Genomic DNA, 20,205 nt, shown 5'->3' on the forward strand with positions numbered 1-20,205 from the left:
CTGAGGCTGTCACTTACCAGTAGGTGGAGCTCCCGGACGGACACGAACATCCCAGCAGCCGGTAAGTATAAATCTTCTACTATTGTACTATTGCTATGTAACCATGGCAACCAGGACTGTAGTAGCGTCCTGGTTGCCATGGTTACCGATCGGAGCCCCAGCGATTAAACTGGGACTCCGATCGGAACTCCGCTGCCACCAATGATGATGGGGGGGGGGAGATGGGTGGCCGCACACTGGCCACCAATGTTGTTAATGCTATAGAGGGAGGGGGGGCCGATGGGGGGCGCACACTGTGCCACCAACGAATTATTACAATAGAGGGAGGGAGGGGGGGCGCACACTGTGCCACCAACGAATAATTACAATAGAGGGGGGGGGCGCACTGGCCATCAATGATATTCAAACTGGGGAGGGGGGGGGGTCTGCCCCCTGCTGCCTGGCAGCCCTGATCTCTTACAGGGGGATATGATAGAACAATTAACCCTTTCAGGTGCCGCACCTGAAGGGGTTAATTGTGCTGATCACGGCCCCCTGTAAGAGATCGGGTGCTGCCAGGCAGCAGGGGGCAGTCTTGTACACAGTTTGTAGTGTATTCTAACTAGAAGCGTCCCCATCACCATGGGAACGCTTCTGTGTTAGAATATACTGTCGGTTCTGAGTTTTCACGAAACTCAGCTTTGAAAAAGCTTTATGCAGACGGATCTTCGGATCCGTCTGTATAAAAACTAACCTACGGCCACGGATCACGGACACGGATGCCAATCTTGTGTGCATCCGTGTTCTTTCACGGACCCATTGACTTGAATGGGTCCGTGAACCGTTGGCCGTGAAAAAAATAGGACAGGTCATATTTTTTTCACGGCCATGAAACACGGATCACGGATGCGGCTGCAAAACGGTGCATTTTCCGTTTTTTCCACGGACCCATTGAAAGTCAATGGGTCCGCGAAAAAAAACGGAAAACGGCACAACGGCCACGGGTGCACACAACGGTCGTGTGCAGGAGGCCTAACGAACAAGAATAGGACTCTTTTATTAGGGGCTGGCTGTTTCGCAAAATGCCGAATGCACATAACCTGTATCCGTGTTTTGCTGATCCACAATTTGCGGACGGCAAAACATTTGATGGTGTTGTGCATGGGCCCTTACAGAAAGGCAGAAGGCTCCTGTAAATTCAGAAGCAGTGTGGAAGCAGTTAATTTTATCAGGCTCAGAATCTCAGCTTTTTCTGACACTCCACTTCCTCTCTGCCATCTTTTGTGTCTTTGTTACTAGGGACGGATCTTGCCAGACAACAGTTAGTGGACTGCAAATTAGGTGGAAGTGAGACCCCTAGTGGTCATGACTTGACAGCTTTTTTTTCAGTTGGATGCAGGCATTTTTTTTTTTCAAATTTAGGGATTTAGAAATTTAAGTTACACCATTCTCTATGAAATGAAATTGTGTGAAAGTACAGTGACTCTTTAAACTCTTCAATGTTGAGAAATGTCTGTGTAAGGATCTGCCAGTTCTTCCTTACTGTGGGTGGCTGGCGCATAAATGGTGATATGAGTATAAATGCATTTCTAGCACTATCTGCTGGGATACAGGACTGATGGTCAGTATTGAGCCATGTACTGATCCCATGATATGTCCTCGAAGTGCGCTAAATGCCACTGTTCACATAGGCCCCCTTTTTCTAGCCTCGTGTACCATTTCTTCTTATGAGGCTACATTCACATGACTGTATGTGTTTTACGCTCCGCAAAACACGAATCCGCAAAAAATACGGATGACGTCTGTTTGGCATTCGTATTGCATCCTTTTTTTTATTTTTTTGTGGATCCATTGTAACAATGCCTATCTTTGTCCGCATAACTGACAAGAATAGGACGTGTTCTATCTTTTTTGTGGGGCTACGGAACAGACATACGGATGCAGGCAACACACGGTGTGCTGTCCGCATTTTTTGCGGACCCATTGAAATGAATGGGTCCACATCCTATCCACACAAAAAAACTAACTGACGCGGAAACAAAATGTTTGTGTGCATGAGGCCTTAGATTGTATTGTCTCCTTGGTAAATATATTTTATTATCATTTGCCTAGTGTTGGATCACTTCTATATCTATATACCACTGCTCTTTATTATTGGTTGCACAGCTTGTGGCTTATTGATATGGCACTTCTGGCAATTTATGACTATGCATATGGTTGTCAAGTATGTAACTTCTGGTGCCTTCTACCAATATGCTAGGAGCTTTCTTTGACCCTCTTATGTCACCGTTGGCACCGTCGGTTTATGCGAATGTGCGCATTCTTAATTCTGAAATGGTAGTTTAGTCATGGGAGATGTCTGAAGTATTCTCATCAAGAAAGACTTTGTTGAGTCGAAACCTCTTTGTGTTTGCCTCCATAAATAAATCATCACTGCATTGACTGCAGAATGCTGCAGTTTATTCATGTTGCTCCATAGAAATAAATATAAAAAAAGTTATAGGGGTGATGGTGATGCAAATTTATATTTTTTTCATTATTAAAACACATGACAAACTACATAAAAGTGGTATCTCTGTAATAGTACTGACCCAGAGAATGAAGGTAATAGTTCAGTTTTACTGCATGGCAGAATAGCCTATTTTTTTTTTTTTCTTCCCCTAATTCCATTTTCCCGTTTGGAATATTTTTTTCAGCTTTCCACTACATTGTGTGCAATATATAATGGTGCAATTAGAAAGTTCAAGTTGTCCCTCAAACATGCGCTCATATAGCTATGTGAACAAAAAAATAAAACGTCAAGGAGTGGAAAACAAAAAGGCAAAAAAAGGAAAATCACCAGGTCAGGCAGGGGTTAATGAATTTCTTATTACAACTATTTTTAGTAACTGTGTATTACAAACCCAGTATATCCTTTTGTGTTGCAGAAAGTTGCAGAACTTAAAGGAACCCAAGTGAAAGCCAGTAGTCCATCTGTCTCTACGCAGTTGTCACAGACTACTAAAAGGAAAGGTCCAGTTTTGGAAAGCCTTGAGAGTAAGCGTATCAAAGGTAAACTATTAATGTTAATACTTAGCGGTCTGTTGTATTTCACTGATAAAGCTGCCATGATACTGTGCAAGCCAATTACCATGTTACCCCTTGCATTGTGGTATGGCTCAAATCCCTTGTACAAACAAAAACATTTTCCTATTATTGCAGACTTAAAGAAACTTAACATGTACTTCCAGATATAACTAGCTTCCCCGAATTAACCTCTTAAGGACACATGACGTACCGGTACGTCATGATGTCCTGGTACTTAAGTACACATGACGTACCGGTACGTCATGTGTTGTTCCGATCACTGCCGCCCGGCCGGCAGTGATCGGAACCCGGTGCCTGCTCAAATCATTGAGCAGGCACCTAGGCTAAATGCGCGGGGGTGTCCCGTGACCCCTCCATGTCGGCGATCGCGGCAAACCGCAGGTCAATTCAGACCTGCGGTTTGCTGCGATTTCTGCAGTTTCTGGTCCCCGCGGTCCCTGACCGCGGGGATCATAAACTTTATTTGCCTAAAAAAAGTTTTATTCACCCCCCCTGCACCCCCGAATGATTTTTATGGTGGCGGGAGGTGCAGGGGGAGGGTTGCGGGAGGCGGGCGGTGCGGCAGGCGGGATCGCGATCCCCCGCCCGCCTCCCCTTGAAAATTCATTGGTGTTCAGTGGGTATACCAGGGTGCCAGCACATTGCTGGCACCCTGGTATAAACGGCTGACATCTGCGATGCGATGTCAGCCGTTTAACCCTTTCCATACAGCGGTCCGTACGGACCGCTGTATGGAAAAGGTTAACAGCGCAGGGAGCTCCCTCCCTCTCCCATCGGGGGGCTGCTGTGCCTTTGCAGCCCCCCGATGGAGAGGGAGAGAGCCCCCAGACAGACCCCCGAGAGATCCCCTCCTTACCCTTCCCCGTCTGCGAAGTTCTGAGCAGACGGGGAAGGTTCCCATGGCAACAGGACGCCTCTCAGGCGTCCTGCTGTCCATGGTGCTGAACAGATCTGTGCTGAAAGGCATAGATCTGTTCAGTGTAAGTAAAATACAGTGCAGTACAATATATATTGTTCTGTACTGTATTATACAGACATCAGACCCACTGGATCTTCAAGAACCAAGTGGGTCTCGGTCAAAAAAAAGTGAATAAAAGTGGAAAAAAAAAAGTAAAAATCAAAAAACACATTTATCACTGATAAAAAAAATGAAAAAAATAAAATTCCCTACACATGTTTGGTATCGCCGCGTCCGTAACGACCTGATCTATAAAACGGTCATGTTACTTTACCCGAACGGTGAACACCATAAAAATAAAAAATAAAAAACTATGATGAAATTGAAATTTTGCCCACCTTACTTCCCAAAAAAGGTAATAAAAGTGATCAAAAAAGTCGCATGTACGCCAAAATTGTAACAATCAAACCGTCATCTCATCCCGCAAAAATCATACCCTACCCAAGATAATCGCCCAAAAACTGAAAATACTATGGCTCTTAGACTATGGAGACACTAAAACATCATTTTTTTTGTTTCAAAAATGAAATCATTGTGTAAAACTTACCTAATATGTATACTTTTTATTTATGTATCGCCGTGTCCGTATCGCCCGGCTCTATAAAAATATCACATGATCTAACCCTTCAGATGACCACCGTAAAAAAATAAAAACGGTGTAAAAAAAGCCATTTTTTGTCATCTTACGTCACAAAAAGTGTAATAGCAAGCAATCAAAAAGTCATATGCACCCCAAAATAGATGCCAATCAAACCGTCATCTCATCCCGCAAAAAATGAGACCCTACTTAAGATAATCGCCCAAAAACTGAAAAAACTATGGCTCTTAGACTATGGAGACACTAAAACATTTTTTTGGTTTTAAAAATGAAATCATTGTGTAAAACTTACATAAATAAAAAAATTTGTATACATATTAGGTATCGCCGCGTCCGTGACAACCTGCTCTATAAAATTACCACATGATCTAACCTGTCAGATGAATGTTGTAAATAACAAAAAAAAAAACGGTGCCAAAAAAGCTATTTCTTGTTACCTCGCCGCACAAAAAGTGTAATATAGAGCAACCAAAAATCATATGTACCCTAAACTAGTACCAACAAAACTGCCACCCTATCCCGTAGTTTCTAAAATGGGGTCACTTTTTTGGAGTTTCTACTCTAGGGGTGCATCAGGGGGGCTTCAAATGGGACATGGTGTAAAAAAAAACAGTCCAGCAAAACCTGCCTTCCAAAAACCATATGGTGTTCCTTTCCTTCTGCGCCCTGCCGTGTGCCCGTACAGCAGTTTACGACCACATATGGGGTGTTTCTGTAAACTACAGAATTAGGGCCATAAATAATGAGTTTTGTTTGTCTGTTAACCCTTGCTTTGTAACTGGAAAAAAAATATTAAAATGGAAAATCTGCCAAAAAAGTGAAATTTTGAAATTGTATCTCAATTTTCCATTAAATCTTGTGCAACACCTAAAGGGTTAACGACGTATGTAAAATCAGTTTTGAATACCTTGAGGGGTGTAGTTTCTTAGATGGGGTCACTTTTAGGGAGTTTCTCCTCTAGGGGTGCATCACGGGGCTTCAAATGGGACATGGTGTAAATAAACCAGTCCATAAAAATCAGCCTTCCAAAAACCATACGGCGCACCTTTCCCTCTACGCCCCGCTGTGTGGCCGTACAGTAGTTTACGGCCACATATTGGGTGTTTCTGTAAACGGCAGAGTCAGGGCAATAAAGATACAGTCTTGTTTGGCTGTTACCCCTTGGTTTGTTAGTGGAAAAAATGGGTTAAAATGAAAAATTAGACAAAAAAATGAAATTCTCAAATTTCCTCCCCATTTGCCAATAACTCCTGTGCAACACCTAAAGGGTTAACAACATATGCAAAATCAGTTTTGAATACCTTGAGGGGTGTAGTTTCTTAGATGGGGTCATTTTTGGGTGGTTTCTATAATGTAAGCCTCGCAAAGTGACTTGAGACCTGAACTGGTCCCTAAAAATTTAGTTTTTGTAAATTTCTGAAAAATTTCAAGATTTGCTTCTAAACTTCTAAGCCTTATAACATCCCCAAAAAATAAAATATCATTCCCAAAACAATTCAAACATGAAGTAGACATATGGGGAATGTAAAGTCATCACAATTTTTGGGGGTATTACTATGTATTACAGAAGTAGAGAAACTGAAACTTTGAAATTTGCAAATTTTTGTTAAATTTAGGTATTTTTTGGTGCAAAATAAATTATTTTTTTGACTCAATTTTACCAGTGTCATGAAGTACAATATGTGACGAAAAAACAATCTCAGAACGGCCTGCATAAGTCAAAGCGTTTTAAAGTTATCAGCACTTAAAGGGATGTAAAAAGGCTGTGTCCTTAAGGGGTTAAATAGCCTTTGTGATATTAAGCAAATTTGTGTATTTTCTGTACCTCCATTTCTTGTAGTGATGTGCGAACATGTGGATGATCAGGTGCGGTTGAACTTTGTTCCAAAGTTCTGTTTGGGACCTGAACTTAACACCGAACCTCATTGAATGCAATGGGGACCCGAACTTTGGGACGCTAAAATGGCTGTAAAAAAGTAATAGAAAGGGCTAGAGGGCTTCAAAATGGGGGTCAGAGCAGCACAATTGCCCTGCAAACAAATGTGGCTAGGGAAATGACTTAACCACCTCAGCCCCCAGTGCTTAAACACCCTGAAAGACCAGGCCACTTTTTACACTTCTGACCTACACTACTTTCACCGTTTATTGCTCGGTCATGCAACTTACCACCCAAATGAATTTTACCTCCTTTTCTTCTCACTAATAGAGCTTTCATTTGGTGGTATTTCATTGCTGCTGACATTTTTACTTTTTTTGTTATTAATCGAAATTTAACGATTTTTTTGCAAAAAAATGACATTTTTCAGTTGTAAAATTTTGCAAAAAAAACGAGATTCATATAGAAATTTTGCTCTAAATTTATTGTTCTACGTGTCTTTGATAAAAAAAAAATGTTTGGGTAAAAAAAAAAATGGTTTGGGTAAAAGTTATAGCGTTTGCAAACTATGGTACAAAAATGTGAATTTCCGCTTTTTGAAGCAGCTCTGACTTTCTGAGCACCTGTCATGTTTCCTGAGGTTCTACAATGCCCAGACAGTACAAATACCCCACAAATGACCCCATTTCGGAAAGTACACACCCTAAGGTATTCGCTGATGGGCATAGTGAGTTCATAGAACTTTTTATTTTTTGTCACAAGTTAGCGGAAAATGATGATTTTTTTTCTTTTTTTTTTTCTTACAAAGTCTCATATTCCACTAACTTGTGACAAAAAATAAAAACTTCCATGAACTCACTATGCCCATCAGCGAATACCTTGGGGTCTCTTCTTTCCAAAATGGGGTCACTTGTGGGGTAGTTATACTGCCCTGGCATTCTAGGGGCCCAAATGTGTGGTAAGGAGTTTGAAATCAAATTCTGTAAAAAATGACGAGTGAAATCCGAAAGGTGCTCTTTGGAATATGGGCCCCTTTGCCCACCTAGGCTGCAAAAAAGTGTCACACATCTGGTATCTCTGTATTCAGGAGAAGTTGAGGAATGTGTTTTGGGGTGTCTTTTTACATATACCCATGCTGGGTGAGATAAATATCTTGGTCAAATGCCAACTTTGTATAAAAAAATGGGAAAAGTTGTCTTTTGCCAAGATATTTCTCTCACCCAGCATGGGTATATGTAAAATGACACCCCAAAACACATTCCCCAACTTCTCCTGAGTACGGAGATACCAGATGTGTGACACTTTTTTTCAGCCTAGGTGGGCAAAGGGGCTCATATTCCAAAGAGCACCTTTCGGATTTCACAGGTCATTTTTTACAGAATTTGATTTCAAACTCCTTACCACACATTTGGGCCCCTAGAATGCCAGGGCAGTATAACTACCCCACAAGTGACCCCATTTTGGAAAGAAGAGACCCCAAGGTATTCGCTGATGGGCATAGTGAGTTCATGGAAGTTTTTATTTTTTGTCACAAGTTAGTGGAATATGAGACTTTGTATGAAAAAAAAAATTTAAAAAAAATCAGCATTTTCCACTAACTTGTGACAAAAAATAAAAAATTCTAGGAACTCGCCATGCCCCTCACGGAATACCTTGGGGTGTCTTCTTTCCAAAATGGGGTCACTTGTGGGGTAGTTATACTGCCCTGGCATTTTCCAGGGGCCCTAATGTGTGGTAAGTAGGTAAATGACCTGTGAAATCCTAAAGGTGCTCTTTGGAATATGGGCCCCTTTGCCCACCTAGGCTGCAAAAAAGTGTCACACATGTGGTATCGCCGTATTCAGGAGAAGTTGGGGAATGTGTTTTGGGGTGTCATTTTACATATACCCTTGCTGGGTGAGAGAAATATCTTGGCAAAAGACAACTTTTCCCATTTTTTTTATACAAAGTTGGCATTTGACCAAGATATTTATCTCACCCAGCATGGGTATATGTAAAATGACACCCCAAAACACATTCCCCAACTTCTCCTGAGTACGGCGATACCAGATGTGTGACATTTTTTTGCAGCCTAGATGCGCAAAGGTGCCCAAATTCCTTTTAGGAGGGCATTTTTAGACATTTGGATACCAGACTTCTTCTCACGCTTTGGGGCCCCTAGAATGCCAGGGCAGTATAAATACCCCACATGTGACCCCATTTTGGAAATAAGACACCTCAAGGTATTCCGTGAGGGGTATGGCGAGTTCATATAAGTTTTGTTTTTTTGGTATTCAATGAGGGGCATGGCGAGTTCATAGAATTTTTTTTTTTTTGGCACAAGTTAGCGGAAATTGATATTTTTAATTTTTTTCTCACAAAGTCTCCCGTTCCGCTAACTTGGGACTAAAATTTCAATCTTTCATGGACTCAATATGCCCCTCACGGAATACCTGGGGGTGTCTTCTTTCCGAAATGGGTTCACATGTGGGGTATTTATACTGCCCTGGCATTCTAGGGGCCCTAAAGCGTGAGAAGAAGTCTGGAATATAAATGTCTAAAAAATTTTACGCATTTGGATTCCGTGAGGGGTATGGTGAGTTCATGTGAGATTTTATTTTTTGACACAAGTTAGTGGAATATGAGACTTTGTAAGAAAAAAAAAAAATAATTCCGCTAACTTGGGCCAAAAAAATGTCTGAATGGAGCCTTACAGGGGGGTGATCAATGACAGGGGGGGGTGATCAATGACAGGGGGGGGTGATCAATGACAGGGGGGTGATCAATGACAGGGGGGTGATCAGGGAGTCTATATGGGGTGATAACCACAGTCATTGATCATGCCCCTGTAAGGCTTCATTCAGTCGTCCGGATGCGTTTTGCGCATCCGATCCATCTATCAGTGCATCCGTAAAAATCATGCGGACATCTGAATGGAGCTTTACAGGGGGGTAATCAATGACAGGGGGGTGATCAGGGAGTCTATATGGGGTGATCACCACAGTCATTGATCATGCCCCTGTAAGGCTTTATTCAGACGTCCGGATGCGTTTTGCGGATCCGATCCATCTATCAGTGGATCCGTAAAAATCATGCGGACATCTGAATGGAGCTTTACAGGGGGGTAATCAATGACAGGGGGGTGATCAGGGAGTCTATATGGGGTGATAACCACAGTCATTGATCATGCCCCTGTAACGCTTCATTCAGACGTCCGGATGCGTTTTGCGGATCCGATCCATCTATCAGTGGATCCGTAAAAATCATGCGGACATCTGAATGGAGCTTTACAGGGGGGTAATCAATGACAGGGGGGTGATCAGGGAGTCTATATGGGGTGATAACCACAGTCATTGATCATGCCCCTGTAAGGCTTCATTCAGACGTCCGGATGCGTTTTGAGGATCCGATCCATCTATCAGTGCATCCGTAAAAATCATGCGGACATCTGAATGGAGCTTTACAGGGGGGGTAATCAATGACAGGGGGGGTGATCAATGACAGGGGGGTGATCAGGGAGTCTATATGGGGTGATAACCACAGTCATTGATGATGCCCCTGTAAGGCTTCATTCAGATGTCCGGATGCGTTTTGCGGATCCGATCCATCTATCAGTGCATCCGTAAAAATCATGCGGACATCTGAATGGAGCTTTACAGGGGGGTAATCAATGACAGGGGGGTGATCAGGGAGTCTATATGGGGTGATAACCACAGTCATTGATCACGCCCGTGTAAGGCTTCATTCAGACGTCCGGATGCGTTTTGCGGATCCGATCCATCTATCAGTGGATCCGTAAAAATCATGCGGACGTCTGAATGGAGCTTTACAGGGGGTTGATCAATGACAGGGGGGTAATCAATGACAGGGGGGTGATCAGGGAGTCTATATGGGGTGATCAGGGGCTAATAAGGGGTTAATAAGTGACGGGGGGGGGGGGGGTGTGTAGTGTAGTGGTGCTTGGTGCTACTTTACTGAGCTACCTGTGTCCTCTGGTGGTCGATCCAAACAAAGGGGACCACCAGAGGACCAGGTAGCAGGTATATTAGACGCTGTTATCAAAACAGCTTCTAATATACCTGTTAGGGGTTAAAAAAAACACATCTCCAGCCTGCCAGCGAACGATCGCCGCTGGCAGGCTGGAGATCAACTCTCTTACCTTCCGTTCCTGTGAGCGCGCGCGCCTGTGTGCGCGCGTTCATAGGAAATCTCGCGTCTCGCGAGAGGACGCGCCGGCGCGTCCACCCAGAAGAGCAGGGCCGCCGCAAAGACGCAATCCTGCGTACGGCGGTCCTGAGGAGGTTAAAATAACATAACATACATAAAAATAATAATCTTGAACCAAGAGGCGGAGGTCCAAATGGAGTAGGAAGAGGTGGAGGAAGAAGCCAACACAGTTTTTTTTCCTTTGGATTTGTCTGTTTAATTCTGTGTGACCTATAGACATTTTTGTGGGTGAGGCCGGTATACTTCTCTACTCTGCCAATATAAGACATCATAATATTGAGCCAGAAGGTAGAGCTTCGAGTATAGGCCCCAAAACATTGGGAAATTGCAAAGAGACTGCACTAGAGTATTACAATGGCTGGGTGCGGCCGGTATACTGGTCTACTCTGCACAAGGTACAGACATGTCCTGTGGGATCCATGCCTGGTTCATTTTAATCAGCGTGTGCTTGTCCACATTGGCTGTGGACAGGCGAATGTGTCTGTCCATGATCACACCCCCTGCCGTGCTAAACACACCTTCGGACAATGCACTTTTTATTTTTATATATTTAACTAGTCACAGCAGACTTGTCATGGGCGAACAGACGCCCAGGAGACCAAGCCTGGTCTTTATTAAAGCATAAATGTCCTACCAGAAGCATACATAGATCTATACAAGATGAAATGTTTATGCGTTATATGGGACTCCAGCGTTCCCTATCCAATCAGGAGAAAGTCTCTACAACCTCAGATCATCCAATTTCATACACAGGCAAAAAATCAGGTCCACCAATGTTGTTTTCCACCAGATATTCCTGTGGGATATCAGAAAATGCACTGATGGTGAAGCACTGTTATCAAATGCTTATGATTATACTCACGAGCGCAAATGAACATGCAGGCACATCAAACAAATCCGGAGGCTTCACTATCCTTCCTTTCCTCTCTTTTATCCAGTGTAGCTGTATAAAATATTTAAATAGTGAAGCACTGCTTTAAAAAAACAGTATAAAATGGATTTATTATACTCACAAGCATAAAAAGGTTATAGGCAATACAATAAAACCAATCCAATGATCCTGCCCGACCCGGGTTTTGCTCCTATCTTCATTCAGCAGGACCTGCGCTGACGTCACTGCGCTCACCACGTGGTGAGCGCGATGGCGTCATCGAAGGTCCTTTTGCAGGTCCTTCAGGAAGAGGAAAGAAGACTATACCGGCTGCGCAATCAATTGGATGAGGTGAGTTTTTTTGGGTTTTTTTAACCCCTCAATGGGCATTTTAGTTAGCATTCTGTATTTAGAATGCTATTATTTTCCCTTATAACCATGTTAGAAGGGAAAATAATAAAATCAACAGAATACCTAACTGAAACCCGAACTTCAATGAAGATGTCCAGGTTTGGGTTCTGGTCTGGGTACCACATTGTTTTTTAAAGCGCATTGCACTAGCGTGAAAAAACTGAACAACGCAAACACAGACAAAACTGACTGAAATTGTGTGCCTACTCGCGCGGGTTTGCCTCAATGCACCCGCCAATTGCGGAACGCACACGGACGCCATCCGTGAATTGCGGATCTGCAATTTGCCGACCGCAAAACACACAATGGTCATGTGCATGAGTGCGGATCTTAAGGCCCCTTTCACACGGTCGTTGCGGGAAAATGTGCGGGTGCGTTGCGGCATGTTTGGTACCCAAACTCGAACTTCTTCACAGAAGTTCGGGTTTGGGATCAGTGTTCTGTAAATTGTATTATTTTCCCTTATAACATGGTTATAAGGGAAAATAATAGCATTCTGAATACAGACTGCATAGTACAATAGCGCTGGAGGGGTTAAAAAAAAAAAATATAATAATTTAACTCTCCTTAATCCACTTGATCAATGCGCAGCCGGAAATGCACAGCCGGCATCTCCTTCTGTCTTCATCTTAGCTGTGTGCATGATCTTTTACCATGGTGATGGATCATGTGATGACCGGAGTGACGTCACCACAGGTCCTGGTTCTGCACACAGCTAAGATGAAGATAAATTATTTATTTATTTTTTTATCCCCTCCAGCGCTATTTTACTATGCATTCTGTATTCAGAATGCTATTATTTTCCCTTATAACCATGTTATAAGGGAAAATAATAATGATCGGGTCTCCATCCCGATCATCTCCTAGCAACCGTGCGTGAAAATCGCACCGCATCCGCACTTTCACGCAACCCCATTCATTTCTATGGGGCCTGCATTACGTGAAAAACGCAGAATATAGAGCATGCTGCGCTTTTCATGCAACGCACAAGTGATGCGTGAAAATCACCGCTCATGTGAACAGCCCCATAGAAATGAATGGGTCGGGATTCAGTGCGGGTGCAATATTTATTGCCACTATTGCCCCCGCTGTTCTCCACTTCTTGTCACGAGTTAACACTCTAGAAATACCAGGAGAGACCAGTTCAGCAATCAATGACTGTAGAATGTCAGTAGTAGGGGAGAACACTAAACAATCTTAGTTATTTTTAATCTTATAGGCTAGAGTGAGTGAAGTGAATGAGACTCTCTGGCCTAGCCTGACAGTGATAAGTCCTTCATGTGGGCAGCAGGAGCTGTGTCTGTGTTACCTAAGAAAGCAATGAAAACAGCATGTACTGTATGGGAGGTTTTATCACAGCAGACTAGCCAATGCAAAACAAGGGAATGCTGGTTGGCGCCGCCATCTTACAGAGGCCAAAGTGAGTCTCTCTGGAACAGCATTGCATTCCCTTCAGGTTTTGCATTGGCAATGTTGCTTGTCTCAGCCAAGGAAAATGGGGGGGAAAGTAACATATATAACTATATACAACAGGAGATGCCTGGGTTATACCAGCATGTTCCATATCACTGTATACAAGAAGATGTATAACTTATACCAGCTGTACATATATAATTATATACAGGAGATGCCCAGGTTATACCAACATGGTCCATATCACTATATATAGAATTAGTAGAAAAGACCGGCACTCGCTGTAGATGAATCTTTGTATTTTATTCAGTCACATATACAGGCAATAAGTGACGCGTTTCTGTGCTAACTCGTGCACCGCGACTTCAAACAGCAGTGCCGACCTGTGATCATCATAATACTATATACAAGAAGATGTATAAGTTAGATGTCCTAGCCAGTGTCAGGTTAGCACTTAGCAAGGTCTTTCTTCCCTCCGCAGGAGACATTTTGTGTGCGGTTCTGTTCTGACCCTTATGTAAAAACATAACTTTCATTTGATTGCTTTAATACCTAAAGGAAAAAAATTATTTTAAAAACCTGCTGTTTCTCTAGATGACCTTTATGTTTATGGTAGTGGTAATAGAGTCTCAAGGGTCTATAAAAGCAGCTACACTATTTTTACAGACCTTTGAGACTCTATTAACACTACTATTAACATAACGTCATCTAGAGAAAAAGCAGGTTTTTAAAATTCTTTTTTTTCTCCTTTAGGTGTTAGAGCAATCTAATTAAAGTTATGTTTTAACACCTAAAGAGAAAGAAAAAATAAAAACCTACTGTTTCTCTAGATGACCTTATGTTGATAGTAGTGTTAATAGAGTCTCAATGGTTTGTAAAAATAGTATAGCTGCTTTTATAGACCCTTGAGACTCTATTACCACTACTATCAACATAAGTAACAAAAATGGAAAACGGCGACTCCACCTATCGACCGAATGGATCAGGGTGCACACCTCTCGGTCCACCCAAACCGTCTGGACAAAATGAAATCGCAATAAATAATGAGGGGCACTCCAAATTTAGGAAAATAGCAGCAAGTACATCAAATATTAAATATTTATTATGATGAGCTAATTCACACAATAATAAAACCATACATAGAATAAAACAATATGTGCAGTGTCAGAAACTGGGTTTTGTTTAGCCTCTTGGTTATTAGTTTTTCTATGTAAGTTCTCTGGATCAAAGATTTTTATTTTTTTTTCCCCTGTATGGTTTTTATATGGAGAGAAATGTCCAGTGATCACAGAGAGGACTATACTGTATATTGTACGGGATGGTGCAGGGGTTATACTGTATTGTATGGGATGGCGCAGAAAATAAAAAAGCTCTGGCTCTCAGACTATGGAGACACTAAAACATTATTTTTTTTGGTTTCAAAAATGCTTTTATTGTGTCAAATGTAAAATAAAAAAAAAAAAAAGTAGACATAGGCGGTATCGCCGCATCTGTAACAGCCTGCTCTATAAAAATACCACATGACCTAACCCCTCAGATAAACACCGTAAAAAAAAAAAGTCAAAAAAGCAATTTTTTTTGTCACCTTACATCACAAAAAGTGTAATAGAAAGCAATCAAAAAGTCATATGCACCCCAAAATGGTGCCAATCAAACCGTCATCTCATCCCACAAAAATGATACCCTACATAAGGCAATTGCCCAAAAAAAAACAAAAAACTGGCTCTTAGACTATGGAGACGCTATTTCAAAAATATTGTGTAAAACTTACATAAAAAAAGCATATATATTAGGTATCGCCACGTCCATAAGGACCGGCTCTATAAAAATAGCACATGACCTAACTCCTCAGGTGAACACCGTAAGTCGACATTTTTTTTTACAAAAGTGTAATACCAAGCGATCAAAAAGTCATATGCACCCCAAAATCATACCGGTCATCTCATCCCGCAAAAATGAGCCCCTACATAAGACAGTTGCTCAAAAAAGAAAAACTATGGAGACACTAAAATTTTTTTTTCAAAAATGCTTTATGTTCAACGGAAACAAACAACCCAAAAAAGTTGTAATATTTGGTGTTGTCGTGTCCTTAATAACCTGCTCTATAAAAATGATCTAACCTGTCAGACGAACATTGAAAATAAAATTAAAAATTGAAAATGGTGCCAACAGCTATTTTTTGTTAACTTGCCTCACAAAGTGTAATATAGAGCAAGCAAAAATCATACTCTATGTACCCTAAAATAGTACAAACAAAACTGCCACCTTATCCTGTGGTTTCCAAAATGGGGTCATTTTTTTGAAGTTTCTACTCTAGAGGTGCATCAGAGGGGCTTCAAATGGGACATGGCAACTTAAAATTATCCCAGTAAAATCTGCCCGGCAGAAACCATATGGCGTCCCTTTCCTTCTGCGCCCTGCCATGTACTCGTACAGCAGTTTACGGCCACATATGGGGTGTTTGTCAACTACAGAATCAGGGCAATAAATATTGAGTTTTGTTTGGCTGTTAACCCTTGCTTTGTTACTGGAAAAAATTGATTTAAAATGGAAAATCTGCCAAAAAAGTGAAATTCTAAAATTTCATCTACATTTTGCTTTAATTGTTGTGGAACACCTGATAGGGTTAAGAATGTTTGTAAAATCAGTTTTAAATACCTTGAGGGGTCTAGTTTCTAAAATGTGGCCGTTTATGGGTGGTTTCTATTCTGTAAGCCTCACAAAGTGACTTCAGACCTGAACTGGTCCTTTAACCCCTTAAGGACATAGGACGTACCGGTACGCCCTATTTCCCGAGTCCTTAAGGACCAAGGACGTACCGGTACGTCCTGACTTAAAATCTGTATTCCGGCGCCCCAGGGGTTAATCGGAACGGGATTTCGGCTGAAATCATTCAGCCGGCATCCCGTAACAATGCAGGGGGGGGGGGGTCATTTGACCCCCCCGTATCGGCGATCGCAGCAAACCGCAGGTCAATTCAGACCTGCGGTTTGCTGCGCTTTTTGCAGTTTCTGATCCTCGCGGGCCCTGACCGCGGGGATTAGAAACTTTAGAGTGGCTAAAATCTATATTTTTCACCCCCCCCTGCACCCCTGCACGATTTTTTGCCGGCGGGTGGTGCGGGGGGGGGGGGGGGTGTCGCAGGCGGTGGGGGCGTTGCGGGAGGCGTGCGGTGCGGCAGGCGGGATCGCGATCCCCCGCCCGCCTCCCCATGAACGATCGTTGGCTTCTAGTGGGTTATACCAGGGTGCCAGCACATTGCTGGCACCCTGGTATAAACGGCTGACATCTGTGCAGATGTCGGCCGTTTAACCCTTTCCATACCGCGGTCCGTACGGACCGCTGTATGGAAAAAGTTAACTGTCATCGGTCAGGGAGCTCCCTCCCTCTCCATTGGGGGGCTGCTGTGCCTTTGCAGCCCCCCAATGGAGAGGGAGAGAGCCCCCCGACAGCCCCCAGAGAGCCCCCCTCAGCTCGTGCTTACCCTTCCCCGTCTGCGAAGTTCTTAGCAGACGGGGAAGGTTCCCATGGCAACAGGACGCCTGCTCAGGCGTCCTGCTGTCCATGGTGCTGAACAGATCTGTGCTAAAAGCATAGATCTGTTCAGTGTAAGTAAAATACAGTACAGAACAATATATACTGTACTGTATTATACAGACATCAGACCCACTGGATCTTCAAGAACCAAGTGGGTCTGGGTCACAAAAATGTAAAAAAAAGTGAAAAAAGTTAAGAGAAAAAAAACATTTATCACTGAATAAAAATGAAAAAAATAAAATACACTACACATATTGGGTATCGCCGCGTCCGTAACGACCTGATCTATAGAACGGTCATGTTACTTTCCCTGCACGGTGAACGCCATAAAAATAAAAAAATAAAAACTATGAGAAAATTGAAATTTTGCCCACCTTACTTCCCAAAAAAGGTAATAAAAGTGATCAAAAAAGTTGCATGTACGCCAAAATAGTACCAATCAAACCGTCATCTCATCCCGCAAAAAATGAGACCCTACCCAAGATAATCGCCCAAAAACTGAAAAAACTATGGCTCTTAGACTATGGAAACACTAAAACATGATTTTTTTTGTTTCAAAAATGAAATCATTGTGTAAAACTTACATAAATAAAAAAAAAGTATACATATTAGGTATAGCCGCGTCCGTATCGACCGGCTCTATAAAAATATCACATGATCTAACCCCTAAGGTGACCACCGTAAAAAAAATAAAAACAAAAACGGTGTAAAAAAAGCCATTTTTTGCCATCTTACGTCACAAAAAGTGTAATAGCGAGCGATCAAAAAGTCATATGCACCCCAAAATAGTGCCAATCAACCGTCATCTCATCCCGGAAAAAATGAGACCCTACTCAAGATAATCGCCCAAAAACTGAAAAAACTATGGCTCTTAGACTATGGAGACACTAAAACATTTTTTTGGTTTTAAAAATGAAGTTATTGTATAAAACTTACATAAATAAAAAAAATAGTATACATATTAGGTATCGCCGCGTCCGTGACAACCTGCTCTATAAAATTACCACATGATAAAACCTGTCAGATGAATGTTGTAAATAACAAAAAAAAAAAAAAAACTGTGCCAAAAAAGCTATTTCTTGTTACCTTGCTGCACAAAAAGTGTAATATAGAGCAACCAAAAATCATATGTACCCTAAACTAGTACCAACAAAACTGCCACCCTATCCCGTAGTTTCTAAAATGGGGTCACTTTTTTGGAGTTTCTACTCTAGGGGTGCATCAGGGGGGCTTCAAATGGGACATGGTGTCAAAAAACCAGTCCAGCAAAATCTGCCTTCCAAAAACCGTATGGCATTCCTCTCCTTCTGCGCCCTGCCGTGTGCCCGTACAGCGGTTTACGACCACATATGGGGTGTTTCTGTAAACTACAGAATAAGGGCCATAAATAATGAGTTTTGTTTGGCTGTTAACCCTTGCTTTGTAACTGGAAAAAAAATATTAAAATGGAAAATCTGCCAAAAATGTAAAATTTTGAAATTGTGTCTCTATTTTCCATTAAATCTTGTGCAACACCTAAAGGGTTAACGACGTATGTAAAATCAGTTTTGAATACCTTGAGGGGTGTAGTTTCTTAGATGGGGTCACTTTTAGGGAGTTTCTCCTCTAGGGGTGCATCAGGGGGCTTCAAATGGGACATGGTGTCAAAAAACCAGTCCATAAAAACCAGCCTTCCAAAAACCATACGGCGCACCTTTCACTCTACGCCCCGCTGTGTGGCCGTACAGTAGTTTACGGCCACATATTGGGTGTTTCTGTAAACGGCAGAGTCAGGGCAATAAAGATACAATCTTGGTTGGCTGTTAACCCTTGCTTTGTTAGTGGAAAAAATGGGTTAAAATTAAAAATTAGACAAAAAAATGAAATTCTTAAATTTCCTCCCCATTTGCCACTAACTCTTGTGCAACACCTAAAGGGTTAACAATGTATGCAAAATTAGTTTTGAATACCTTGAGGGGTGTAGTTTCTTAGATGGGGTCATTTTTGGGTGGTTTCTATTATGTAAGCCTCGCAAAGTGACTTAAGACCTGAACTGGTCCCTAAAAATTGAGTTTTTGTAAATTTCTGAAAAATTTCAAGATTTGCTTCTAAACTTCTAAGCCTTGTAACATCCCTAAAAAATAAAATATCATTCCCAAAACAATTCAAACATGAAGTAGACATATGGGGAATGTAAAGTCATCACAATTTTTTGGGGTATTACTATGTATTACAGAAGTAGAGGAAACTGAAACTTTGAAATTTGCAAATTTTTCCAAATTTTTGGTAAATTAGGTATTTTTTTGTGCAAAAAAAATAATTTTTTTTACTTCATTTTACCAGTGTCATGAAGTACAATATGTGACGAAAAAACAATCTCAGAACGGCCTGGATAAGTCAAAGCGTTTTAAAGTTATCAGCACTTAAAGTGACACTGGTCAGATTTGCAAAAAATGGCCTGGTCCTTAAGGTGAAAATGAGCCCGGTCCTTAAGGGGTTAAAAAGTGGATTTTGGAAATTTTCTGAAAAATTTCAAGATTTGCTTATAAACTTCTAAGCCTTCTAACGTCCCAAAAAACTAAAATGTTATTTTCGATTTGATCCAAACATGAAGTAGACATATGGGGAATGTAAAGTAATAACTATTTTTGGAGGTATTACTTTCTATTATAAAAGTAGAAAAATTGAAATTTGGAAATTTGAAAAATTTTCCAAATTTTTGGTAAATTTTTTATTTTTTTATAAAATAAAAATGAAATATTTTGACTCTATTTTGCCACTGTCATGAAGTACAATATGTGACGAGAAAACCGTCTCAGAATGGCTTGGATAAGTAAAAGCGTTTTAAAAGTTTTCACCACATAAAGTGACATGTCAGATTTGCAAAATTAGGTTGCGTCCTGAAGGTGAAAAATGGCTGTGTCCTGAAGGGGTTAAATAAATTGCCATATTTTTATCATGTTTTAATAATCCCCAATATTTATTTATAGTATTTTTTGAGAGTCACGTGTTTATCATAAGTCCCAATATACATGCAGCGATGATCCTTGGCCGTTTTTTCTTTTCTGACTAATAGATCTTTACATGAAATTTTGTCTACTTCACTACTAATGTTTTTAATCAATCTCCCTGGGTAACCACGATTGGTGAATTTTTTAGCTAATTTTTTTATGCTCGTCTTACTCGTGGTCCGTTTTAGTGATGCGTTCTAATAAATTGACCTTTTGGTATATTTTTGAATACGTGTGGGGCGAGATAGCTGGAATATAGCAATATATTATTTCGATCAG

At 41.5% G+C, this 20,205-nt stretch overlaps 1 protein-coding gene across 1 annotated transcript in view; it reads left to right on the top strand.

Annotated features, from left to right (window-relative positions):
- Positions 1 to 20,205, top strand: part of ZNF830 (zinc finger protein 830) — a 335,378-nt gene that overhangs the window by 91,490 nt on the left and 223,683 nt on the right. Inside the window, exon 3 of the mRNA XM_040433002.1 lies at positions 2,907 to 3,030. Within this exon, the coding sequence (XP_040288936.1) occupies positions 2,907 to 3,030 (124 nt within the window). The remainder of the gene's footprint in view (positions 1 to 2,906; positions 3,031 to 20,205) is intronic.

Source organism: Bufo bufo, chromosome 5, assembly GCF_905171765.1.
Source record: "Bufo bufo chromosome 5, aBufBuf1.1, whole genome shotgun sequence".
Lineage (NCBI taxonomy): Eukaryota > Metazoa > Chordata > Amphibia > Anura > Bufonidae > Bufo > Bufo bufo.